At 36.7% G+C, this 27226-nt stretch overlaps 1 protein-coding gene across 1 annotated transcript; it reads left to right on the top strand.

Annotated features, from left to right (window-relative positions):
• Nucleotides 1–179: 179 nt before the first annotated feature.
• myo1hb (myosin IHb) lies at nucleotides 180–26227 on the top strand. The gene is made up of 32 exons (XM_065250126.2): nucleotides 180–311; nucleotides 11829–11990; nucleotides 13306–13421; nucleotides 13779–13977; nucleotides 14093–14173; nucleotides 14263–14442; nucleotides 15348–15446; nucleotides 16206–16319; nucleotides 16620–16691; nucleotides 16931–17050; nucleotides 17151–17218; nucleotides 17887–17992; nucleotides 18220–18300; nucleotides 18377–18468; nucleotides 18687–18781; nucleotides 18872–18918; nucleotides 19019–19099; nucleotides 19688–19793; nucleotides 19889–20006; nucleotides 20301–20414; nucleotides 20506–20582; nucleotides 20747–20815; nucleotides 20900–20984; nucleotides 21259–21421; nucleotides 21512–21595; nucleotides 22430–22523; nucleotides 23841–23896; nucleotides 24543–24678; nucleotides 24944–25014; nucleotides 25174–25271; nucleotides 25388–25487; nucleotides 25640–26227. Exons 1-32 carry the CDS (start codon nucleotides 291–293, stop codon nucleotides 25664–25666), a joined length of 3132 nt encoding a protein of 1043 aa, XP_065106198.1. The 5' UTR covers nucleotides 180–290; the 3' UTR covers nucleotides 25667–26227.
• The last annotated feature ends 999 nt before the right edge of the window (nucleotides 26228–27226 follow it).

Genomic DNA, 27226 nt, shown 5'->3' with positions numbered 1-27226 from the left:
GATATAAATTTAGACTTTCTGCCTTGAGCACTCAGGAATGAGGCCAGTTTCACACTTAAAAAAATAAATAGGACACTATGACAACCCATGCAGAGCCTGTTTCATAGTGCGATCCGTAAATCCAGGGGATGCAGCCATAATAAGCAGTGTCCCATTTGTGTTTTACTGTATAACGCTGGGCACCACTGTGCAAACGCCTCTCTGCACCGCTGACACTGCCCTGTTCTCTCTTGAGGCTTTCATTTAAAACAAACCAAACAGGACGGAAATTTTGTCTTCCATTGGTAAACATGTATCCCATGCACACTAAGGTAAGAAATTTCTGATCATAGAAATGCATGTCCTCTATTTCTGTCTTGACGCTGGACTGTTGACCTGTTTTATGCTGTTTTGAGTTTGCACTTAAATTTCACTTCATCATTCTAAGCACAGTTTTAAAATGTTATGGAATGTTATTGTATATGTTTGATTTTTTTCCACAAAACAGCATCGGTTTTGCCATTGTATTCATTTGTACTACCATCTTAAAAATGAGGTCAAAGGATCCAAGGGACAAGAATTAGGTCTATATATATTAACATGACCATTTTGTGCGGCTGTGGAGTTTCTGACCTTTTAAGCTTTGCTGTGATTTCACAGATATTTTTAAACCCTAGCGTTATAGCAAATTGATTATTTGTTTGCAACAATTAAAAGTTATACCAAGTTGTAATGAAGAGAGTGATTATATTTAATCAATAACTGAAACAGAATCATTGTATTAATTTACCTAAATATTTAAATGAAAAGTAAGTGATCTCAATGCCAAACAGTAATCAGACACAGATCATTCACCTTAAGAATCAATACTAAACACAGAATTAAGAACATGTATTGGACGATAATGCATCTGATTGGCTCAAAGGCATAATTCCCCCCAAAACGAAAACTTTGCCATTTACATTACATTTATGCATTGGTAGACCCTAATTAGCATTACTTAGGCAAAAAAGTGCCTTAGGGGCTAATCACACCAATTGCGCTTTAAACGCTTGGAAACGCAAGGCGCGACGCACTGCCTTTTTTTAAAAAAAAACAGCAATGCGACGCGGCTTTTAATATTGCTAGGCAACCACAGAGTCAGCTGTCTTGTCAATCAAATATTGAAGCGTGAGCGCTCTTTTGCTGTTAACTGTCATATTAGCAGAAACTTTAAAAAGAGGGTGCTTGCTCTGACCTTGTTTGAGGATGAGAGGTGCACAAACACGCAGGAGAGAGTGAGCGAGTGGAGTCCGCTTCTTCAAAGCAACTGTAAACTTCTCTCACCACAACGTAAGGCCCGCCTCTGCCCTCATTCGATTGGACAATGGAAAGACGCGAATGACGTCGGACGCTTCTCCGCTCTCAGCGTTCCTTCAAAGGCGCGTGATGCGGCCGGTGGCAAAAACCACAAGACGCTCAGTGCGCATAAACAGCGCGCAAACGCTCCCTGCCCATACAATATCATTCGAAAAAGGCGCCTGCAACTGCCATAAACGCTTTTGGTGTAATGGGCCCCTTACAGTGCATTACAAGGTATAGATTTGTATCAGTATGTGTGTTCCCTGTTTGAACCCATGACCTTTTGCTGTTAGTGTTATCACAATGCTCTACCACTGAGCTCTACAGGTGCACTCACCCTCATGTCGTTTTATCCCCCAATGTTTTTCTTTGATCTTCAGAACCCAAATGCAGATTTTAAAAAAATTATGTTTTCTGGTTACCATGGCAGTGGATGGTGACTGAATCTTCAAACTTCGAAATGACCCAAAAGTTTTAAACAAATAACTCCACTCGACTCACGGTCACCATCCACTCCCACACTGTAAAAATACTTAGCTGCCTTAAATTTTTTTGTTAAATCAACTCAGAAGTAATGTCTACTTACTATTATTTATCTTGAAAAGAGATGAAAAGTTACAAAAAAAAAAAAAAATATATATATATATATATATATAAGAAAGACATTGGGCTTTTAAACAAAATGAGGACGAAAAAATTATGACAAAGTGTATTTTTAAGGGTTGAAGGCAGTATTTGTGTCTAACGCTTCAGATGGATGTTGATGTGGGTTAAAAAGGTCACAGTGATAGAGTCAGAGGTGTTCATGCAAGAAACTTAAAATGTTTGAAGGGAAATCCTGTTTATTTGGAATTCCCACAAAAGGCAACATTTATAATGACACAGCACTATGTAAGTCAAATGTGATATAACTTCATGGTTGATTCACACAGTGATCCAACGAATCTCAATATGTTGAATCAGTGGGAAACTCCTTTTGGTATTTGTTTGCATTGTTTTTTTTTTACTGTAAACCGATATTTACAGTCAGTTTGTCAGATTGTGGAATAAATAAATAATACTATACTACTCAATTACCTTTCTTTTTTTAAAGTTATATTTTTTGGGCAGTTTTTACCTTTATTTAACAGTGAGATTTTAGGAGAGTACAGGGAGGAGAGAGAGAGGTATGGGATCGGAAAATGACCACGAGACGGGAATCGAACTAGGGTCGCTCAAAAGTGTGAAAGCACCACATGTCGGAGCGCTGGCCAATACACCATCAGGTCTGACTCAATTACCTTTTTAAAGAACAAGACCAAATCATATTTGTTAATGTCTGTATTTGTTGTAAAATATCAACCCAGTATCACAAAATTACATACCTATAGTCATGTAGATTTTTGATTCTTTTCCGTGACACTGTCAGGTTTTTCTGCATTTTTACGTGACCGTGTCACACATTTCTGTTTTGTCCTATTTTCTTACCATTGTCTCTTCAGTTTAGGGTGAGATTTACATAAAATGAGATCCTTACCCAAACCCAACTCTAACCCTAATGCCAGGCGACAATAGTTTAAAAATCTCACTTAAAGTAACATCCTAATGCAAACACCAAATCTAACCATAAACCGATGCAACAATGGTTTGAAAATAGGAAAAAGCAATAAGTGACAATGACAGGTAAACAGAAATGTGTGATACAGTCATGTAAAAAACGCGTAAAAATGTGACAGTGTCACGGAAAAGAATGAAAAATGTATGTGACTATAGGTACATAATTTTGTGTTACAGGGTTGAAAATACACTCACGGGCCACTTTATGAAGTACACCTGTCCAACTGCGCGTAAATGCAAATTTCTAATCAGCCAATCACATGGCAGCAACTCAATGCATTTAGGCATGTAGACATGGTCAAGACGATCTGGTGCAAGTCAAACCGAGCGTCAGAATGGGGAAGAAAGGTGATTTAAGTGACTTTGAAAGTGGCATGGTTGTTGTTGCCAGACGGGCTGGTCTGAGTATTTCAGAAACTGCTGATCTACTGGAATTTTCACACACAACCATCTCAAGGGTTTACAGAGAATGGTCCGAAAAAGAGAAAATGTCCAGTGAGTGGCAGTTCTGTGGGCGCAAATGCCTTGTTGATGCCAAAGGTCAGAGAAGAATGGCCAGCCTGGTTCGAGCTGATAGAAAGGCAACAGTAACTCAAATATCCACTCGTTACAACTGAGATATACAGAAGAACATCTCTGAATGCACAACACGTCGAACCTTGAGGCGGATGGGCTACAGCAGCAGAAGACCACACCGGGTGCCACTCCTGACAGCTAAGAACAGGAAACTAAGGCTACAATTCACACAGGCTCACCAAAATTGGACAATAGAAGATTGGAAAAACGTTGCCTGGTTTGATGAGTCTCGATTTCTCGAGATCCTGCCTTGTATCAACGGTTCAGGCTGGTGGTGGTGGTGTAATGATGTTGGGGATATTTTCTTGGCACACTGTGGGCCCATTAGTACCAATTGAGCATCGTGTATTGTTTCTGACCATGTCCATCCCTTTATGACCACCATGTACCCATCCTCTGATGGCTACTTCCAGCAGGATAACGTGCCATGTCATAAAGCGCAAATCATCTCAGACTGGTTTCTTGAACATGACAATGAGTTCACTGTACTCAAATGGCCTCCACAGTTACCAGATCTCAACCCAATGGAGCATCTTTGGGATGTGGTGTAACGGGAGCTTCGTGCCCTGGATGTGCAGCCGACAAATCTGCAGCAACTGGATGATGTTATCATGTCAATATGGACCAAAATCTTTGAGGAATGTTTCCAGTACCTTGTTAAATCTGTGCCATAAAGGATTAAGGCAGTTCTGAAGGCAAAAGGTACTAGTAAAGTGTACCTAATAAAGTGGCCGGTGAGTGTATAATACATTTTTTGTAAAACAGAAAGGTTTTTGTAAAACGATGTTAAAGGTTTTTTACTGAACCATGCCAAAAATGGTTCTTCTATGGCATTGGCATGAGTGTTTATACTACACAGTGTTTACAGGTTGTCTATAGCAAATATGACATTTTATGAATTTGTTATTATAAAAGTTGCTACAGGTCATATGATTTCCTTAAACACCACCTAAACTCGTTTTTATTTGATGCATGGCCGTGGTTACGCTCTTGGCTATATCTCCTGATTACTGGTTTTATCTGCACCTCGAGTCTCTGTTCCAGCAGTCTAAGTGATTACGCATATATTAGCATATAAAATGAAAGCAAGTTTACACCAAATGGGCTACGGGCCACAAGTTGCTGAGTGGGTTGTAATTATCCGAAAATAGATCCACCTAATCAAAGATCAGTAACCAGACTCCAACATTGTAATTTTGTGCAGAAGAAGAAAACTGGGAGGGGAGGGAGTTGGGCGATAGCTCGGGTTTCCAGAGCCTTGTGTTACACATGGTGGGGCAGCGGCCACTAAGGAGAGCCGATGAATGAGATCTTCTCCTGCTGCCCCTGCATGAATCATTCAACATCTTGGAGCAGCTGAGTTTATTAGTGTTGCTCAACCAAGCTAAAATGATTGCATGAAAACTCAAGGGGTAGAAACATGTGATACAGAGAGAAAGCCGAATAGAAAAAAACAGAGGAGAATATTGATAAAGGAGATAAACAAAGACCTGTCTTCTACTGGTCTGAGTTTCCCATCATGCCAAGGCAAACTAGGCACTAAAGGCCTTTCACACTTCTGCACTGTGGACAAATACTAGGAGGTTAAAGATTCATCTCCTCTGGAAACCGTAATGGATTCTGAGGTAACTGAGGAATGTTTTGTATTTTAGGTATGCGTCTGAGAAAAAAGCTAAAATAATGATTTATCTTATATGGTCTCATGTTACCTGCTATTAGCCAATATGCGGTACTAATATGAACTTTTTAGGTGCAAATGTGTACTTTTTGAAATGGAACTGCCCCTATAACAACTACATTCTCTAAAAGGGTGCAAAGTAGCACTAAAGGTGTCTTACTGCCTTGTAATCATAGGGGAACCATTTTTAGTGCTAAACATCACCTATGTGAAACTTGTGTAGCACCTGTGTAGAACCAAATTGTGCTATGTTCTATAGAGGTGCTGGATAGCTCTAAAAATGGTTCCCCTATGATTACAAGTTATTAGTACTATTTAGCACAATTTTTAGAGTGTATAGGAACAGGCAATATTGTATTTTACAGCCCTGAGTTTCTGTGAAATTACTTCATTTCTAAGATAAAATTTTAATGATCACTGTTATTATGCCATAACAATTAAAAGTAACCATGTACTTGTCAACATTTTACTCCTTTATAACACCATCAGGCTGGTGTAATAACAGAAATATTATTTCACAATAAGTAAATCCTGAACATTTATCAATTCTGTTAGTACATACATTTAAATCAATGCAATTTACATTGCTATTGTCTGGAAACTGCACAGTAACTACTTGTAATATATGGTTTAAAAATAATATTATCATGGAATAACGTGTGTATTACCATAACATTAGTTATTACAGATCTGTAAAGTAAATTGTTACCATAAACTGCATTGCTAAAATAAATTGTAATTGATATGATGAGTGCAATTGTCCCAAGATGTAAATGAGAAATGTACTGCATAGTACTGATATTTGACAAATCCCTTGCAATATTTTTTTTTTACATTTAAAGAAATAAAAATAATAGTCATCAGTGATGGGAGTGAAATTAAACGACTTTTGGTTAAAAAAAAAATCAAAAACTAACTTTTTAGCAGCAGAAATTGGTCAAGTTTCACTTTAGTGGGCGTTGCAGGAGAATGTAGGCCATTGGTTTTACCATCTCTTTCTGAAGTCTCAAGCTATATTGTGAGCTGAGCACTGGGATCCTGTGACATACTGGAGTTTTTGGACAATAGACAGGGCTCTCAGATGATGGTCAGGTAAACAGATAGACTTTCCTTCTGCCTTAAAATGAACCTTAATCTCTAGATGTCTCGCTCTGAAATGTTCCAAGCTGTATCTAATAACATTAACACCAAACTGGAAATTTAACTCTCACGGAAATTAACCTTTTGTTTCTTTAGTTCAGAACAATGTGATTGTGGGCTAAAAATATCAGTGGACACAACAGTATCTGTACTGATAACAATACAACATAGTAAGCAGAAAGAAAGAAAGAAAGATTGGTGATTGTCATGTCTCAAGTGACTTACAAGCTTTTCTTCAGCTTGTCTCTGCACTTTTGCTTTTGCAATACACACCTGACTAACCTTCAGGTGCATCTGAAAATATAGACTTAATGTAAACAATGCATCCATTGTCTTAATATTCTTCCTTACAAGCTGGTTCTTATACTTAAGTTTTAGTTTTTGTCTTTAATGGATATGGAACCTTAAAATAAAACACTATGGTAACACTTTAAAATACATTTGTATTTGTTAACATTTGTAAATGGATTAGCTAAGAACTAACAATAAGCAACATACTGTATATAGCATTTATTTATTTATAATAAATTATTAGTTAATGCCAACACAGTATTTTATGTTAGTTCACATGCGTTAACTACAGTTACAACTTTTGATTTCCATGTTTTATTAAATTCTAAAATTAACATGAACTAAGATTAATAAATGCTGTAAAAGTATAGTTTTTATGTTAGTTAATGTTAATTAAAGAGTTAACAAATACACTGTTAACCCTCATTTTATTTTAAGCACAAAGTAACGCTTTTTGGCTTTGGCACTATCATTCAAAAAATATTTAAGATTGTGTAAAAAAATGATAACTCTATCAACACACACATCTCTGCTACAAAGGAAGGGACCTACCGTTATCATACAATAACACTAAGGGCCCTATCTTGCACACAGCGCAATTGACTTTGTCAGTAACGCATGTATCATTCGTATTTTGCACCGGCGCACAGCGGGTTTTTCCCTCCACAGACGCACGTCGGCAAACTAGGGAATGAACTTGCGCTCCCTGGACGGTTCAGGGCAAAAAAGGAGGCGTGTTCCGGCGCAAACCATCCCTGATGCTATTTTGCAGTTTCAAAAAACAATTGCGCCACTGACCAAGAAAAACTAGTCTAAAGTCAGTGGCGCATTGCGCATGGTTCATTATGATATTTTAAGGGTGCATGCTTGACCATAATGTATAGCGTGCACAACCCGCACACACTTTGCTTATCTAATCTACACAGATGCAACAGTTATTTTTGCAAATCATAAATTGCTACAATAAAAAATATTAACACATGAGATAAGGGAAATCATTGTGGTGAGCATTGTGATGATAGTTTTTATTTATTTTGTGTGGCTGCGTTAAAAAATTATCATGCAAATAACGATTAAAATATTTTCATAAGTTTGTTGTGTGGCTGTATTACGTTTATTGTATGTAAATAATAATTAAATTGTTTTCATAAAAAACCTTAATGTATATGAACTTGATTTGTAGTTGTTCTTTGGGGTTGGACCGTGCTTGCATTTCTTGGGTCCGATTTCAAAGCCCCCAAGCCCTTTCAGCGGTGAGGGTGGACGCAGATCTGTGTAGAGGCAGATCCACCTCCCGTTACACGGCGTGCCCGATTTATGCTGGCAAGCTTGGGATTCCCCCGTCTCCTGACATCATTGTAGCGCTTGGCGCAACAATGGGGATGCCAGCTGATGAGACAATTGTGGCTATTTCCTCTCACGCCTGTTTAACCTACGCTGATTTGGGCGGGTTTCTCCCATCCCCATACAAAACAACTTCTCTGTCTTTGACTGCTCTTACAAGAACGTTGGTCTCCTCAGCTGTGAACCGCTCCTGGCGTGCGCCTGGTAAATCCGTCATAATAATAGCAACCTGCCATGGAACTTGCGCCCTTGCGTTTAAAGGAAATGTTGGATAGCGTTCTGATTGGTTTATTTGACGTTACGCCCAAACCACACCTAAGAATAATGAACCTACTTCAGACCAACCCCTTATTGATTTGCGCCTGGCGCAAGTGTTATTTCTCCCGCCGGGAAAATAGCAACAGCGCCCAAGATCCGCCCACAAAGTCACTTGCGCATTGCGCTTCGCACTTGCGTTTCAGATCGTTAAAATAGGGCCCTAAAAGTGACAGGAGTGCAAACGTTACAACTTACCCCATAGGTGGGGTTTGTTGTAAAACCTGGTAGAAAATTTAGTTTAAACACAAATAATTCAATAAAATTATGTCTATATACTAGATGTGGATATTGTTTATATATCTGCCTATAATGGATAAATATCCACACATTCATCCATCCTTGATCCTTCATCTAATCATCCTTGTATTAAGCATCAATGAATATAAAAAGGTTTTTTTGAAAGGGCTGCACAATTTTAAAAAATCATAATTGTGAGTTATTTCCCCTGATATTGTATTAACAGTTATCATTTTGATAAATAGTATTTACATCGTTTTCATTTCATTATCATTGTATACCTGAAACTTAATTGTTACACTTTGTTACAATTAAACCCCACGGTGTAAAAATTTTTCAATCTATTAGTTAGGAGTTGCTGACATGTTTCAAAATGGTGTTATGTTCTAGGTAACACAACAGTGATTAAAATAATATAAAGCTGGATTTGGTAACACTCAACTCAGAAATTTTAGATGAAAATTTTTAGAGAAAAACATAAGATGAAGAAATTTACTTCCATGCCTCCAAAACACTCTCTGTTTAATATCTAAACGAAAACAAATCAAAAAATTTTACAAATTCACAGGAGATCATCTTCTGACAGTAAGAGAAAAAAAGCACAGATTGCACGGCCCTGTACAAATATATAAAGTAGCCGTGTTACAATTAACCCTGCGTTAGTTTGTGCCCCGCTCACCCCTAAACATTTCCTCAATTGTGCAAGTGTTTTAGTTTAATGCACAAATTGCATGATTTCTCTCATTCAACAAGAAATTTTGAGTTGAATCTATTTATTTTAGCTTATTTAAATCTCTGGACTATGTGAAATTTGATTACTGTCACCAATATTGAGACTTGTGTGTTAAGTGCTGAGTTGAAACCTTTGCTTTACTTGATGGTATACCTTTGCAAGATGGCCTCTTTTTTATGGCAAAGATTCCAGAGTTACCTTTACAGAGTTTTTTTTAAGTTGAATCAACTTGTCTGGGCTTACAGTACAACCTATATTGTTAAGTGTTACCATACAATAATTCAGTTTTTAACTTGTGATTTCAAACCCTTTGGCTTACCTTAAAGGTACTGTAGATGTTTAGTAGTATAGTAGGCCATGTGTGTAATGGGCAAAGGGTAAAAGTGTGTGTCTGTTAGAACAGTCAGAAACATCAGTAGCATCAGAAAAGAACAGTTAGTTTTTAAATGTCCATGACCTCGGACAAATTCCTTCCTATGACAGGAACAGAGAGGAACTGTGTAATCTTGGATAGAAATAGTTTTGCTCTCAGGTTTATAGGAACCAAGGAGATAGGACCAACACACACTGCTATGCTTATTTCAGGATGCAAAACAATAAATCCGCAATGATTTCTGTTTCAGGCAGATGTTTCTTGTCACACACATACATTCAGGCCTCTGCTTCCTTAGCAAACCTTTTATTAATGACTTCCCATGGTGGAAGTGGTGAGTGTGATATGACATTGTTTCCTGTTGTACTCGAAATAATCACAGATGCTCTTTACAAAACTGGATAAAATGACACACCGTTTACACAGGGACCCAATCACTACGCTATACTGCAGGTAAGAGCTTATAATTTTTATCACGTGTTAAATATTTTTGCTACATACAGTTTTGGGGTCCAAATTGTAGCCATATTGAAAAACTGGGGATTTAAATTTTATTTCAAATGTAAAAGATTTGGGATTTTGAAACCAAAATGGTTATGGTACAAACTGCACTATGCACTATTTTACAAAAACATTGCAAAAAAGTCAGTTAGCAAAAAGGATACATGAGAAATTAGAAAACTAATGTGCATTTTTCACTACATTTGCATTCCAAACCATGACAGCATCTTTAGCACACAACCCTTGACAGAGCTGACAAATATCGCGTTATTTCGTCATTGTTTCGCGTGTGTAGGTCTAGAAAGCTGTTTTCGTCCATGATAAGTAAATTCCAGTTATTTTTATAACTTCTTGTGTTTCATGTATTACAGTACTAATCAATCTACAGGTTATTTAGTGCTGTAACACATCCTGAAGTGTGCCTTCTCAGAGTTTTTCAAAATAAAAGTAAATCGGGTTTAAATGTCAAGAGTTCCTGTCAGGACGAAAGTAACACTTGTTTACTATATCCCACTGCTACTGTTGCATTATGTTGAAAATGTGTATAATTTTATTTAATTTAATTTAGTGTTCATACTGTTGATTTTTTATTCATAACAAATCAAGTTTGCTTTTGAAACATTTTATAGGGCGGCACAGTGCCTCAGTACGTACAATCTACAAAATGTATGCTATTGAAAAATTATTATATTTACCTGAATAACAAGATGTATTGTGTATTAAAAGACTACAATTGATCAGATTGTTTTCAATATTTATTTTCAGAACCACTTGAGTAAAGATAATGTCTAATTTTAAAGTTAAAATATATATTATGTTTAGGCTTTTTACCGTTTCCAAATATAGTGTTTTTGGAGGGCACAAAAATATAATTTTATCAACACAGAAAACCGACATCCTTCCTGGATGTCAAAAGACAAGGGTGGACCCAACCATTTATAGTGTTGACTGATGACTGCCCCGTTTGATAAACTGTGCAGAAACATTGAAAAACATTTTTGGTTAGATAAGGGAGTTTGGGCTCAGAAAGTTCATTGATTCATGGCATATTGCTAAATGGCACATCTGAAGTAGTATGTTACAGGATTAAATCAGAATGAGAGTCAAGTATCTGCTCTTACGTAATAATGCAGTCATACAATGATCTAATTAATAAAAGCTGTTTTATTTTATCAGGTCCCATTGACCAGCTGAATTATTTTTTGATAACCCCATAGTATTTGAATAAATTAGTTGTGGCTGTGAAAGTAAATTACATCTATGATAAATGTAATGTTTGACTGATGTTACATTGACATTACTGTAAGTTCAAGAGTACTGCTATTGGCCTGCACCCTTAAGCTATGTTCTTTAAAATGAAATTAAAGGGATAGTTCACACAAAAATGAAAATTCTGTCATGATTTACTCTGTATGAGTTTCTTAATTCTGTTTAAACACAAAGTAATAAATGATGGTAAGCACACAATTGACCCTACCCATTGACTTCCATAGTAGGAAAAACAAATAAACATGTATGGAAGTCAATGTGTGTGCTTACCATCATTTATCAAAATATATTTTTTGTGTTCAACAGAATATTGAAATTATACATATTTAGAACATCATAAGGGTGAGTAAATCATTTTTTGGCGAACTATTGTACATTGTAATAATCCCATCTATGCTATTTAAAATATGATTATTAATAAACTCATATTACTTAATATTTGTGATTAACAGAGTTTAGAGGCGCGCTGCCAGCGAATCCTTCAGGATATGGAGGGTTCTCTTACGGCCCGGGACCGGGTGGGCATTCAAGACTTTGTGCTGTTAGATGCCTACACCAGTGAGACTGCATTCATGGACAACCTCAGGAAACGCTTCAACGAGAACCTCATATATGTGAGTGCAACACTCATACGACCTCTTAAAGGTTCTGTGCGTAGATGTTAGTTAGCCTGGTCCAACCAGACTCTCGTACATTCATTTCATTTGTACAGAGAGTCTGGCCACGCTCCATTGCAAAGCATTACTTCCGTTAAGAAGGGTCCTCTGTTGAAGTTTAAAACTATTGGATTTGCCCAGAGTCACTCAGGATCTGCCATAGGCAATCGCTAACGTGTGGTCGTGACGTATATCATGCGCCGAAACAACAAGTCCGAATAATCAACCAACAAAACTTAGCAAACCTGGTTCTTGCTCCGGGTTTAACTTCTGTAAGTTTGGCAGTTTTGCAACAACAGACCGCATAGCTTTTCTCACGTCTTTCTCCGCTGCCATAACTGAACTACAACTCAAACTGACGCACGACCTCAACGTCATCGTTCTTAGCCACCCCCCTCTGTTCGCCGATTGGACTTGCAGATTTTTGCAGGAGAAAACGAAACTCTACACAGCAGTCCCAGACGTAGTACTGAAGCGAAATGAAAATTAAACGGAAGCACGTAGGAGGGCGGAGCCAGGCTAGATGTTAGTCACATCTAGCGGTGAGATTGCAAATTGCACCCGACGGCTCAGTCCATCGCCTCGCCCTCCCTTTTGAAATGCATAGAGAAGCTACAGTAGCCCCCAAATGTCGAACACGTTGTCGTCTGTCGTCGCTGTCGGGCTACTGTAGAAACATGGCGGTACAAAATGTCGATCTTTCATGAAAGGGGACCGCAGGGTGTATGTATATAGTGGCTCGTTTTAAGGTAATAAAACATAACAGTTCATTAGGTAAGGTCTTTATACACCACTGGAAATATAGTTATGTATATTATATTACATTTCTGTCAACAGATCTTCCTAAAATTTACACACTGCATCTTTAAAATAGACTTCAAATAAGGATTTGATGTCTTGATAATGCAGTATCCTGTATCACTACTTTCATTATTGAGATGGGAGGGAGTTAATGTGGAGTTCCATGCTAAACACACCTCACAGGAAGGCCAGCAGTGACTTTTGTACACAAGTTATAGATATCATAGACTATTTAAGGTTATGAAGGGCACCTGATGAGGGTAAATGTCTTGTAAGATACTGTTGTCACAGCCTTGCAATCTTTTTCAAACCTGTGTGTTAGTCCATAGCTTGTTGTTCATGCTGACTGTTTCTAATGAAACGCTTTAAAGAACTAAGCAGACTTTAATTGTTTCATTTCACGCTGATCTATTGAGACTATTACATTTTAATTGCATTTAAATTTTAAATGCAGTTGCCTTCTTTCTTTTAGACCTACATTGGAACCCTACTGGTGTCAGTTAATCCATATAAAGACTTGGGCATCTACACCAAGAAACAAATGGATATTTACATGGGTGTCAACTTTTTTGAGCTGCCTCCTCATATGTAAGTTACCTGTATGCACAGGGAAATAATATATACTGCTTGTTTTTTTTTTAATAGATGTTATTTATAGTGGCTTAGCTCATGGTTCAGTTAAATAAATTCACCACTGCTGTATCTTGACCAAAATGGTACCTATTAGGACCTTTTGTTTTTGAGAGTGTAGAGTACAATGTTTATATTAAAAGATCCAACATTTGGTTTTGACTTTGATGAACAATATAGTTATGCTGGTGCACCAGCAAGATGGGCACCAAACCAGTTAAATCCAGCTCGGACCAACATAAAAATCCATGCTGATCTAAACTGGTGTTATCTGCATAGTTACTATATTGTACTCTGTATTTTCTGCAATCTCAGATTTGCACTTGCTGACAATGTTTATCGGACCATGATTAGTGAAACAAACAACCACTTCATCCTCATCTCTGGTGAAAGTGGCGCTGGTAAGACTGAAGCCTCTAAGAAAGTCCTTCAGTTCTACGCGGTGAGCTGTCCCAGCACCAGACTGCTGGACAGTGTGAGAGATCGCCTTCTACTTTCCAATCCAGTGCTGGAGGCAAGAATTCAAACTTTTTGTTCAACAAATTCACTGTTGAATACTGAATGTACATGTTTTACAAAATGTATCACTATCAAACTAAAAATAGAACACACATGATTTTTCTCTACAGGCATTTGGAAATGCCAAAACTCTAAAAAATGACAATTCAAGTCGTTTTGGAAAGTATATGGACATACAGTTTGACCATCAGGTAAAGTCAGTTTAAGGAGATTTTAAAAGCTTTTGTAAAGCTTTATTTTATTAAGCAAAATATTATTTTATAATATATATTTTATAAAGGGAGCAGCAGTTGGTGGTCACATCTTAAGCTATTTACTTGAGAAGTCAAGAGTGGTGCACCAAAATCATGGCGAGAGGAACTTCCACATCTTTTATCAGTTAGTTGAGGGAGGAGAGGATGAACTCCTTCGCTGGCTTGGCTTGGAGCGAAACTGTCAAAACTACCGGTACCTTATTCAGGTAAGTAACATTTTATATTACATTTTCCAAACATAAAGTTTACACATACAGAACAGACGGTTTCAGCAGTAACAACACAAATGAATGGCTTTCGTGGAACAAACGTAACTTCTGGTAAACTCAGCATTGGAACAATTACACCAAAGTCCTTTTAGAGTAGTTTTACTGATAAGCAAAATTAACAACAAATAGATAACCTTAGTTTAAATCATGTATCAAAAACTACACAGAGCTAACATTACTGTGTTAAATGTGTACTATAATGTATACAATCGTAACTACGAATCGGTTGGCAAACCCCCCATCAAATAGTAGTAATCCATGATCGCCGTCTTCCCTCGTCTTTAAGAAACTAAAACATTTGTTATTTTCGACGAAGTATTTGTTCCAGAGTTCAGTTTAGCAACAAGTCAGATCATTAAACAAACAGAGACCAGAAGTTAAAGGAATATTCCATTTTCTTAAAAAAACCTGATAAAATACACGAGAACTTGTGGTTTAAAAGTGCATATTTGTTATTTTTCTTGTTAAAAATGACAATCGTTTCGCTAGATAAGACCCTTATGCCTCGTTTGGGATCGTTTATAGTCTTTTGAAACTCTGTTGAAAAAAACTGTTAAGTGTTGAGTTAAATATTAAATGTTGGGCTCTATTAAAGTCCATTAAAATGAGAAAAATCCTGCAATGTTTTCCTCAAAAAACATAATTTCTTCTGGACTGAACAAAGAAAGACATCAACATTTTGGATGACATGGTGGTGAGTAAATTATCTGGATTATAAGAAAATGGACTATTCCTTTAAGTTACGCTCAGATGTGAAATCGCATCACCGCACGTGCGTCCGATGAAACTGTCTATATTAGGGCTGTGAATTAACATATTCATTGTGTTGTTTTCATTTGCAGGGGGAATGTGCCAAAGTGAGCTCTATTAATGACAAAAGTGATTGGAAAACTGTGCAAAAAGCTCTCACCACCATTGAGTTCAGTGAAAAAGATATAGAGGTAAGTTGCTGTGAGAGTAATTGCATTGCTTCCATCATTTCCAGTCAATAACATTACTAGAACCATCCAGTATATTTAAATATATCACAATATGTAAGATTTTTGTAATTAAATATCCAAAAACCACTTGCACAGTGTGGCGTATTTCTTCTAGTTTTGTACTTACATTATCCCAAAAGTTCCCAGAAATTTTCCTAGTCATTGTCGCCTATCAATTAAGTAATATATGCTATGCTCAGTTTCCGTTTGTAGAAACGATAGATGTGTTTGACTTCATCGAGCATTTCGAGAAATCCTGTTGTGCCTTGCAGCTAATTTTTTACAATGGCATAAAATAATGTGATCAAACATATATTAATTCATAACCTCATATTAGCAAATTCCATACATCTCTGGACAGTAAAAACTCTCCCATCATTCCACTCTCCTTCATAATGTCATTAAAGGGATTCTGTCATCATTTACTCACTTTCATGTTGTTACAAACCTATATAAAAAGAATTTGTTTGGATAAAAAATGCTCCTGAATTGAACAAGCTTATAATCGATTTAGTTTCAATTTATCTCAAATATCTTCTTTTGTGGTCATCAAAACAAAGAAATTTATACAGGTTTGTAACAACATGATAGTGAATAAAAGTTTTTTTATTTTTGGGTGAACTATCCCTTTTAGCTTTGTGTTTGTTATCGTTTTAAAAATGTGACCTTTAGTGGTGAAATCCTACATATTGTGCCTGTAATACTGTGGTCTTTCTACAGCATCTGTTTGCGATCATTGCCAGTGTCCTTCATCTTGGCAATGTCCCCTTTGAGGCCGGTGCCCGAGGTTATGCCACAGTAAACAGCAGTGCAGAAATACACTGGCTGTCAAAGGTATGCTGCACTTACACTTTTGTCAAGTTTTTGTATCGTATATTAGCAGTGCTGGCACCAGCCTCACAGACCATCCTTAACTAAAATATTGATATTTTAGCTTATGATTCACTATAGAAAGACATACACTAGGCAAATGTTATTTTTAATAGCACATTTTATCATTAAAATCCCATTCAACATTAACGGTGATCTGAAGGGGCGGGATAGTGACGCCCTCTCACTCCCCCCGTGGCGCCGGCCCTGTATGTTATGATTTTTTTCCCATTCTTTTTGCCTTTATTCTTTTCTTCTTCTTAGTTGCTGGGCATTCCCTCAAACATGTTACAGGAGGGTTTAACACACAGAAAGATTGAAGCCAAAGCAGAAGAGGTGATGGATTTAATGATCTATTTGTTTAGTAACTAGCATTTACCAACTCACCCACTAGAGGTTTTATGTAGTAAATGTGATCCACATATTAGTGTATTTATTTACATAAGCACACTTTATTTTGTTGTACATTTGTAATGAGTGATAGATTAAAATAAACTATAAAGGGTTGAAAATAACCCAGCATTTTTTTAGAGTGTAATAAGTAGTAAAAGTCTCATTTAAATATTTGTTGTCAGGTTTTAAGCCCATTCACTGTTGAACATGCAAAATATGCCAGGGATGCACTAGCCAAAGCCATCTATGGGCGGACATTCTCATGGCTTGTTAACAAGATTAATGAATCATTAGTAAACAAGGTAAGCATACATGTAATTTACATTTTCTACTTTTTATACAATGAACACACGTTAATTGATGAATCGGTAGATTATCAATATGTTAACACTTTCAATGCAGGATTCAACCAGAAAAACGGTCATTGGACTGCTTGACATCTATGGATTTGAAGTATTTGATGTGAACAGGTAACATTAAATCACTGCACTTATACCCAGAAAGCAATTCTGCTTTAAAAGACGTCTAATAGCCATCCAAACACAGCCCAGATGTTTAGGCAAAAACAAGACAAAATTGGGTTGTCAATGAAAATGAAATGAACGTGTAACCATGCCCCAAAAATAAATAACAATAAATTAAATAAATAAATAAATCAAACCAAACACCTTGAAATCACTGTGGATTTTTGCTTAAATAAAGGAATATCATATATCTCACAAGAGATGATTTTTCTAGTTCGAAGTGGGTTACAGGCTGTAGTGTATCAGGTCTAGTTAACCTATACAGTGAAATGACGGCTATTACATGCTTGGATAATTTGGCTATGTAACATTTTCTGCACAGAACGCCAAAGTAAACTTTTGAAAGAGGTTAATTAGATTACAAAACTAATTAGTCACCTTTTGTGTCAGAACAAGCCCTGTAGACACATCTTAACAAATAAATGGGCCATGTACATTAAAACGAAACACGGCACACTAAGTTTTTTCTTTTGCCAGTCAAATGTTGTGCATTTGCAAAAGAGTATGTTGTTGTATAAATTCACATTTTAATGTAATTTTTATTCCAGCCAGTGTCGCAATAGAAATACTTTTATTTGAATAGTTTGACTAGTCAATGACTTTCTTTTCCACAGCTTTGAACAGTTTTGCATAAACTACTGCAATGAAAAACTTCAGCAGCTGTTCATTCAGCTCACCCTCAAATCAGAGCAGGAAGAATATGAGATGGAGGGAATCGAGGTGATCATCAAAGTGCTTTCAGCTTCATATAGCTTAAAAATGTTTATTTGTTTAAAAAATAATAGGTGAATCTAGCCCTATTTTTTGTAAACATACTTTTGATCCTGTGTCCAGGGACAAATCTGAAACAAATAAATCACTGTGGAAGTAAAGAACCTTACCTGGCAATGTGGTTTACTTTCTGTGCTTTGCCATATTTTCATCAATGTGCATTTTACTTATTTCAGTGGGAGGCGGTGGCATACTTCAACAATAAGATCATCTGTGACCTTGTGGAGGAGAAACATAGAGGCATCATATCAATACTGGTAACAGAATCATGCTGAAACAACACATTATTGCAAGTCATACACAATTTAAATCTCATGTATCCCATATTTTAAGGATGAAGAATGCCTGCGTCCTGGAGAGGCCACAGATTTTACATTCCTGGAGAAGCTGGAGGGGAGGATGTCTGGTCACCCCCATTTTGTCACGTACGTAACGTGTATAACATAATTTTACTTGAAAGCATTTGACATGATTGAAATACTGTTATTTAAAATTTATGTAAAATGTCTCCAATTGCACGCTGTAGTGTTATGGCAAACTAGAATTTGTATTACAGTATCATGACAGATTTAGTTAAGAGTTAAAATGCTTTCCCAAGGATTTTATTTAGTATTTATCACATTCATTGTCTATAATTCTGCAGGCACAAACTGGCCGACCAAAAAACACGTAAGACCTTGGATCGAGGAGATTTTCGTCTTTTACACTATGCTGGAGACGTTACTTACTCAGTTGTTGGTAGGTTACTTTTTATTTACAGTTTTAGGATACATAATAAGGCTTTAACATTTCCTTATCCTGTCCTTTATGATATTCTCATCCTGTCAGGATTTCTTGACAAAAATAATGATCTTCTGTACAGAAACATTAAAGAGGTACGAGTTAACTCATAACATGCATTCTCTTTGTATCTGTATATTAGGACTAAGAAATAGATATACATATATAATGGTTGGTTGTGTGTGTTTGCTAAAGGTTATGCGACTGTCTAAGAATGCTATAATCCAGCATTGCTTCCCAACTATAGAACCCGATGGCAAGAAAAGACCTGAGACGGTACAGTAAAAGTTAAATGAATAAAATTTTAAATGCTATCTCATTAAAGTTGCTTTGTATAAACGTGTATCCTAAATTAGTAAATGTGAATGTAAAGGTGTTCAAATGAATTCAAAGACACACAAATCATAACAGCTTGATCTGTACATACAATATTTCCAAGATTCATCTATCTGCAGATTGTTATTGTGCGCATTTGTATATGGTCCTACTCGCTCCCGCTCCGAGTGGGACACGAACCAGCAAACGGTCCAGCATGGGAGTCAGGTGCTCTATCGAGGAGGCTAAAAGCTATGATCTGTAGTGTTTGTACTTATTGCACACCCCACCCCAATTCGAGTCCCTAACCAGTCCTACTTCCATGCTGGACCAATTGGTGGTTCAAGTCACACTCGGGGACCAGTTACACATTTCTAATGGACAACGGGTGACACTTTTTACCACCAATAAGTATTTCTAAAAGCTGACGTTATTTCCTTCCATACATTATGTCCATTCAGCTATTCAAGCATTGTAATATACAAACTTTGCATGAACTGTAGACTTTTCATGGATCTGACACATTTCTGACCAGGCATTTGTTAACAGGTGGCCACCCAGTTTAAGAACAGTCTTGCAGGCCTCACAGAAATACTTATGTCTAAAGAGCCATGGTATATACGGTGCCTGAAACCTAATAACTGTAAGCAGCCAGGTAAACCTTTCACTTCACCCCTGAGGTTTGTGGTTTTTTGTCTGCTAAATGTTTTACAAGAGCCGGCAACCTTTCTCTCGCTCACCTTCTCTTAGGGCAGTTCGATGACGTTACGGTGAGACATCAAGTCAAGTACCTGGGGTTAATGGAGCACTTGAGAGTAAGACGTGCTGGGTTTGCGTATAGGAGACGATATGAAGTCTTCCTGAAAAGGTGATTTTTTGTTTTTGTGTTCTAGAGAGACATTAATGTATCTACATTCCTGTAGTCCAAACGGTGGAGCACAGCGTCGTAGTCTCTGTCATATAGTAAATTTAATCAATAAAATCCATTAAAATGATGATGTTAACTTGATATTGTGTAATCTACCTAGAAGCGCTTAACCCTTGTCATCTGAAACTGACCTCAGCAGTAGTGTTTCATTAAAAGCGCATCTTTTGTATCAAGCACTTGTTCCCTAACACCTCCATGCCAAAATGTCACAAACCTCCATGTTGATTTGTGTAGATATAAGGCTCTATGTCCAGAAACATGGCCACACTGGAAGGGGACACCAGCAGAAGGAGTTCAGCGTCTTATCAAACATCTTGGCTACAAAACAGACGAATACAAAATGGGAAGGTATAAACTGCCTATTGTCTACTGTATTTTGTACAGCTTTATTAGCTGCAATAAACTACAAGTTGTTTTCTTTCCTTGCTAATTTCGGAAGAACCAAAATCTTCATTCGCCATCCCAGGACTCTCTTTGCCACTGAAGATGCATTTGAGGTCTGCAAGCATGAACTGGGTGAGACTACCATGTTGATAGAGAGAGTAACTGAAGGATCTTGACAAATAAATGAATTATTATTTGCTTCTTGACTGTGTAAATGTATTTTGCCATAGTCTGTTGCTTGCAGTAAGTTGATATTGAATGCCACATCTCATTGCCTTTAAATTGGTTTGTTAAAGCCACAAGGATTCAGGCCAAATACAAAGGCTATAGGGGAAGAGAAGAATACCAGAGGCAAAGAGAAGCAGGTATTTTGGTTTTTGCTTGTTAGTACATTGAAGTTACTAAATTAAACCCTAAATATTACATCACTCTTAATTGGATTTTAATAGCTACCAAAATTGAGGCATGCTGGCGGGGTCTTCAGGCCAGAAAAGAGAGGGAAAAGAAAGCCTGGGCTGTCAAAGTCATTAAGAAGTAAGATAATAATTATGTCTGTATTGCAAGCTAAGGAACACTTTTGTACCAGTAAAATTTTAGGGGTACAAAACAGTTAACTGTAAAAGGTACACAATCATTTTTAAGGTACAGTTATGTAACACTGTATTATGTTTAGCATACCTGTAAAGGCACAAAACTTAACCTTAGGGTACAGAAAAGGTACAGTTTTAAACCTTTTTTCTTTGACAGTGAAGATATTTATGAGGTTTAATGCTGTTTTGATGTTAATAGCATTTTCCACACTTAAAAGGTTTATTAAAGGCTTCATGAACAGAAATCAACCTGTCAGCATGGACAACTCCGAATATCTGGCCTTTGTCCAACAAAACTACCTCACTCGACTCAAAGAGAACCTGCCAAAATCCGTATTGGACGTAAACACATGGCTCACTCCTCCACCCATAATGCAAGAGGTAGTCTATACGTTATTTGATCCGTTGAAAGACTGATTTACTTTAAAAGCACTTTAAAATCAGAAATTCATGTGTTTTCCGATTGTACAGGCCTCAGTGCTCTTGCGTAAGTTACACACACGTCTCCTTGTGCGGAAGTACGTCAGAGGGATCACTACACAAAGAAAGGCACAGGTATGCAGTCTGTGTCATCTTTCAATTTTAAAACCTACACTCTCAGAAAAAACTAGTACAAAAGCTGTCTCTGGGGCGGTACCCTTTAAAAAGGTCCAAATATGTACCATTAAAGAAACATGCCCACATTTTGGGAATTTAGCTAATTCACCGTATCCACCAGAGTTAGATAAGTCCATACATACCTTTCTCATCTCCGTGCGTGCTGTAACCTAGTTCTCACGCAGCCCCCGCTAGCTTAGCTTAGCACAGAGACTGGAAGTGAATGGCTCCAGCTAGCACACTGCTACCAATAAGTGACAAAATAATGGAACATTTTCCTATTTATGTGTTGTGATTTGTATTGTTGCACTGCTACTTGTGTGGAGTTCCCAATATGTATACTGTTAAAAGATGGCTGTGTCTCATATGACCTTGGTATTTGTACACGGTGTGACTATACAAATCACAACACATAAATAGGAAAATTTTCGCGCTATTTTGTCACTTATTGGAAGCAGTATGCTAGCTGGAGCCATTCACTTCCAGTCTTTGTGCTAAGCTAAGCTAGCGGGGGCTGCATCAGACAGAGTTACAGCACGCACGGAGATAAGAAAGGTATGTATGTACTTATCTTACTCTACAGGATATGGTGAATAAGCTAAATTCCCAAAATGTGGGTGTGTTCCTTTAAGGTTGTATAAATGTATAACTTAAATGCAAACTTTAGGTACAAAAGTGTACTTTTAGAAAGGGTACAGCCCCAGTGATAGCTTTTGTACTTTTTTTCTGAGAGTGTATTTTGTCACTGTATTATTAGTATGCAAACTCCTTACAGGTCCATTTTATTTACAGCTGCAAATTAAAGCACTGGCCAGTGACATATTCAAAGGCAGGAAAGAAAGCTATCCTCACAGTGTATGCCAACCCTTTGCTGACACCAGGATAAGTAAGATGTTATGTGTTTGATAAGAAAATGCTTCTGTTTTGTTAAATGCTTATATCTTAGATTGTACATTTTGTCGATGCTTTGGAGCCAAATATCAAAAGTAATGGGGTAATTCAATCACCCTCAAGCAATGCAAGAAACATATGTCCATCATCTTTCAGACGAATACATTTGGAGTTATCTTAGTAAATGTCCTTGCTCTTCCATGCTTCATAATGGTAGAAAACAGGGATCAGGGAACAACTTCTGATTTTAAACCCCAAAAAAGTGCAACCATCCTTCACAGAAGTAATCCACACAGCTCCAAAGGGTTAATAAAGATCTTCTGCGGGTAATCAATGTGCTTTTGTAAGTATAATATTCATATAACTTTATAAACAGTAGCTGTGTCCAAATTGGTCCGAAGGCTGCAACCTTCTTAGGACGTGACCTTAAAGGCGAGCACTCTGTCTTTGAAGGTCGCAGCCTCCGGAGTCCACAAAGAGAACGGAAATTAACAAAGGTTTAAATGTTTATTTTAAAATATCCAGCCATTACAGGCATGCAATGAATCTCAGGATAGCCTAGGCTGTGAAGGATCCATTTGTTCTATCCTTCGCAGCGTGGAGAAAAGGGACGCATTCTGAGGTCGCATTTTAGGCAGCCTTTGAATTGGGACGGCCTTACTGACCTTTAGTCGCTGTGGCGCAATCTGTCTTAGAATGCAGCCTTAGGAGGTCGTAGACTTCGAATTGGGACATAGCTTATAATAACTACTTATCAGTAGAGACGCCATCTTGAACTCACACGAGTCACTGCGCAATGTACCTATGACAACCAACGCTCCATAATGTTAAAACTCTCATGAATTGCGTAAGTGCAAGATGCCATCATTACTGGAAGCTAGTTATTAAAGTTTATAAAGATTGAAATATGTTTTTCTTACAAAAGTGCATCGATTAATCGAAAAAGACCTTTACAAACCCCTGGAGCCATATGGATTACCTCTGTAAAGGATGAATGCACTTTTGGGGGTTTAATGTTTTCTACCATTACAAAGCTTAGAAGAGCAAGGACAGTACTAAAATTACTTCAAATGTGTTTGTCTGAAAGAGGGTGGTGGACATGTGTATCTCGGATTGCTTGAGGGTGAGTAAATCAGATTTTCATATGTCCCCTTTAGGGCTAACATATTCACAGTAAAAGTCAAAAATCTTGAGAATTAGTTACTTTAAAACAAAGTTTTGACAAAATGAGCCTTAATTTTTAAATCATGCTTAAGCAATCGTAAAATACATTGTAGCACTCTTGATTTGTGTATTTTCTTCTTTTCTTCAGGTGAACAGGAAATAAACATCAAAGTCTTGCAGATGATTTGTTCTGAGGGCATTAAGGCATGTGAAACGAACAGCAGTTCAATCCTCTTAAAGAGACTGCACTGCCTATTCTTATTGAAGTTAAGCAATTATTAAAAACATCAGTATTCAGGTTGATTGAATTCTTATGCAGTATAGATCATGTATCTAAAGTTTTGTAGCATTCCATATTGGTGGACTATAGTTCTGTTTAGTTCTGTTTTCAGCAATACATAGTGCACATGATTAAACACTTAAAGGCGCTCTAAGCGAATTGACGCGTTTTAGACCATAAAACATTTTTTCTTACATACCGGAAACATCTCCTCACTATCTGCTTGCTGCCTGTCCGCTGATCAAACTGTAAAAAAACACGATCTCTGTAGACAGCCCAGGCTTCACAAACGGCAATATCAACATAGTGGCCAAACCTAGCACCACAAAACAAAGTATTCCAGCCAATAAACGACAAAAAGGATTTGGGGGTGGGGGTTGGGCGCGTTCATGAAAGCACGGAAGGGAGGGGGAGGAGTTAGCAACGCTCCGTCTGTTTGAAAACAGTTCAAACGTCAACAATAACTAACGTCTATCAGATTTGCTTAGAGAGCCTTTAATAACAGTTTAGCCAGATTTATGTTTAGATAATGTACATGGAAAGTTTATTGTGATATCTTCCCCTGTACAGTACAGTGTCCCAGTGATTAAGTATGACAGGAATGGCTTTCGGCCACGTTTCAGACAGCTGATCTTCACTCAGGCGGCTGCATATCTGGTGGAGGAGGCCAAAATCAAACAGAGGGTGAATTACAGCTCACTGAAAGGTCAGATATAAATGCTAAAAAAGTCTGTGAATTTGGGATATTATTACATTTTTGACACATGCTTATATGTTAATGTTAAATATGTGTGTGTAGTCTACTATGTTTTTTTTGACTGTGCTGTGTACTTGTCCTGATCCATAATTTTCCATAGTTTATTGTAACTTACAAACACTTGCATTTAACAAACAGGTCCCATTAGTAGATGAGTCAATGCTATCACACACCCAGAAGTAACATGCATATATGCAATATTTGCTTTTTACAGGGGTGTCTATCAGCAATTTAAGTGACAACTTCCTGATTCTCCATGTCGCATGTGATGACACAAAGCAAAAAGTTGGTGATATTGTTTCCTATTTATATTAAAATATTTTCATTATTTTATGTCAAACACTATAAATAGAGAAGTATTTATGGGCATTGACCCTACATTTTGCCAGCTTTGTTATTGTTTTAAATGGTATTTTGTGTGTGTGTTGGCTTTTCTGTTTGAAGGGGGACCTGGTCTTGCAGTGCAATTATCTTTTTGAGGCATTGACAAAAATATGTGTAGTGACAAAAAACAACAGCCTTGTCAAAGTTGTGCAAGAAAGGTAAGATTACATTTTTCTGAATTACACAATCAGAAGACCGAGCCTATAATGTAGGTTTATTACTGTGTTGTTAACAAGAGTGTTTTAAAGTTGTATTACTTGTTTCCAATTTGTAGTGTGAGATTTGATATCCAGCCTGGAAAAGAGGGTTTTGTTGATTTTAAGAGTAGCGGTGAATTCATGGTCTACAGAGCCAAGAATGGACACTTGATGGTGGTGGGTATATGTAATGTAGGCTATACATCTTAAACGTAAAACAGACTTACAGTGTAATCTTATCCACTATGTATATACCGTGATATATCAAAATATGCTATTATACTAACTTCGTTAAGGAAATTTGTGTTTTTTATATTTATCTGTTGCAGGAATCAGCAAGGACAAAATCTCGATGACCTTTGAAATTGACCTTTGCTTAATAGAAATTACCCTGAAAATGAACCTCCACTATAGAGTATTAACATTTAAATTCTTTTTCTAAAACCGATTATAAAATATCACTGTATACATGCTTTTTTAAAAGAGGAAAGGGAAATATCTTAAACTGGAATAACAATGATAGGACTTTTTTGTATTGCCTTAAGTATATTGTTTAAATATGTATTTTAAGCATTTACTGTACATTGTATTTTTGTTGTTTATGTCATGTTTTTTTCCAGAAATATATCTCATAAAAATTACAAAGGGGATATTATTTTAATAATCTGTATTCTATTATTATTCTATATTATCATTATCATAAATTGTATAATTGTATTGCTTGCTACTTGTGCAAATCTGTGCACAGATAGTGACCCTGCCTGGGAAAACACAGATAAAGTCATTTGTTTTGTTTTTTACATAAAATCATCCTAGATCATGTAAAAAACATTCTGTGAAAATATAACCTTGATATCTTTAATATTGACTAGTAAGGTCATGTCAAAGACTGAAATAAAAATCAAATAAAATTTTGAGATTCTAATCTCTTACTTATTAGATAATAAGACTTTTTTCATACGGTCATATTTCTGAAAGAAAAACTTTTAAATTTTAATAGTGCTTTTGTTCTTCCTTGCATTGCTGCCAAAAACCTATTTGGTGTGCCATGTTTTGCTTTGCACTTAACAACAGACAGTTGAAGATGGTTACACATTGCCTGAAATTCAAGCAAAAGTTTTACTAATTCTTTAGTGTAGTGAAGCAAACATTACAACTTGTCAATATTAAAAATAGGCAGACTAATGTTTGTGGTTACTGTGGTATAAGTGGAATAATTGACTCCGGTCCTTTGAATTATTTACATTTCCACCTTAGGTGTGCATTTATTATTTTCTAATAATTCAACGACCCGTCGTCAATTGTTCCTTATGTATTCTATGTATTTCTGTGATTTCTTTTTACTTATTACTATAGTTTATTTCTTATGTTTGTAAATATATTTTTATAAAGCTGTGTATAATCAAAAGGTATGCAATTTAAAAAATTATGCTGGGTACTGTTTAGGCTAGATTTCAAATAGTTTTTGCTCCTCCAAAATTCAATATAAGTGATAGGGTGTATAATCAGAATAAAATAAAGTGGTACTTGGTGCACAATTTTAGGTCTGGGTTATTAAAGAGCACCTATTGTCTGATTCACGGTTTAAAATTGTCTTTGGTGTGTAAGTGTGTATTAGTACATGCTAACGATATGCAAAAGGTACATACCCCTAAGTAAACGATGACACGAGTTAAATCCTCGTCTCCAAGGTAAATCTCTTTTCTTGGACTACAACAAACACACGGATTGTAGGCAACAGTTTACTTCCTGGGATTGGTGATCTAGATGAGACTGACATAATCATACCCTTACGAAAATTAACCATGGTTTTACTACAGTTAAAACCAAAAAACCATGGTTACTGTAGTAAAACCATAGTAACTACAAAATAACCATGGTTTTGACAATCATGGTTTTCAAAAACCATAGTTAAA

The sequence above is a fragment of the Paramisgurnus dabryanus genome, chromosome 5 (assembly GCF_030506205.2).
Source record: "Paramisgurnus dabryanus chromosome 5, PD_genome_1.1, whole genome shotgun sequence".
In the NCBI taxonomy this organism is placed as follows: Eukaryota; Metazoa; Chordata; class Actinopteri; order Cypriniformes; family Cobitidae; genus Paramisgurnus; species Paramisgurnus dabryanus.
Note: the sequence above shows the minus strand (reverse complement) of the source record. Positions and strands in the feature narration are given on the sequence as shown.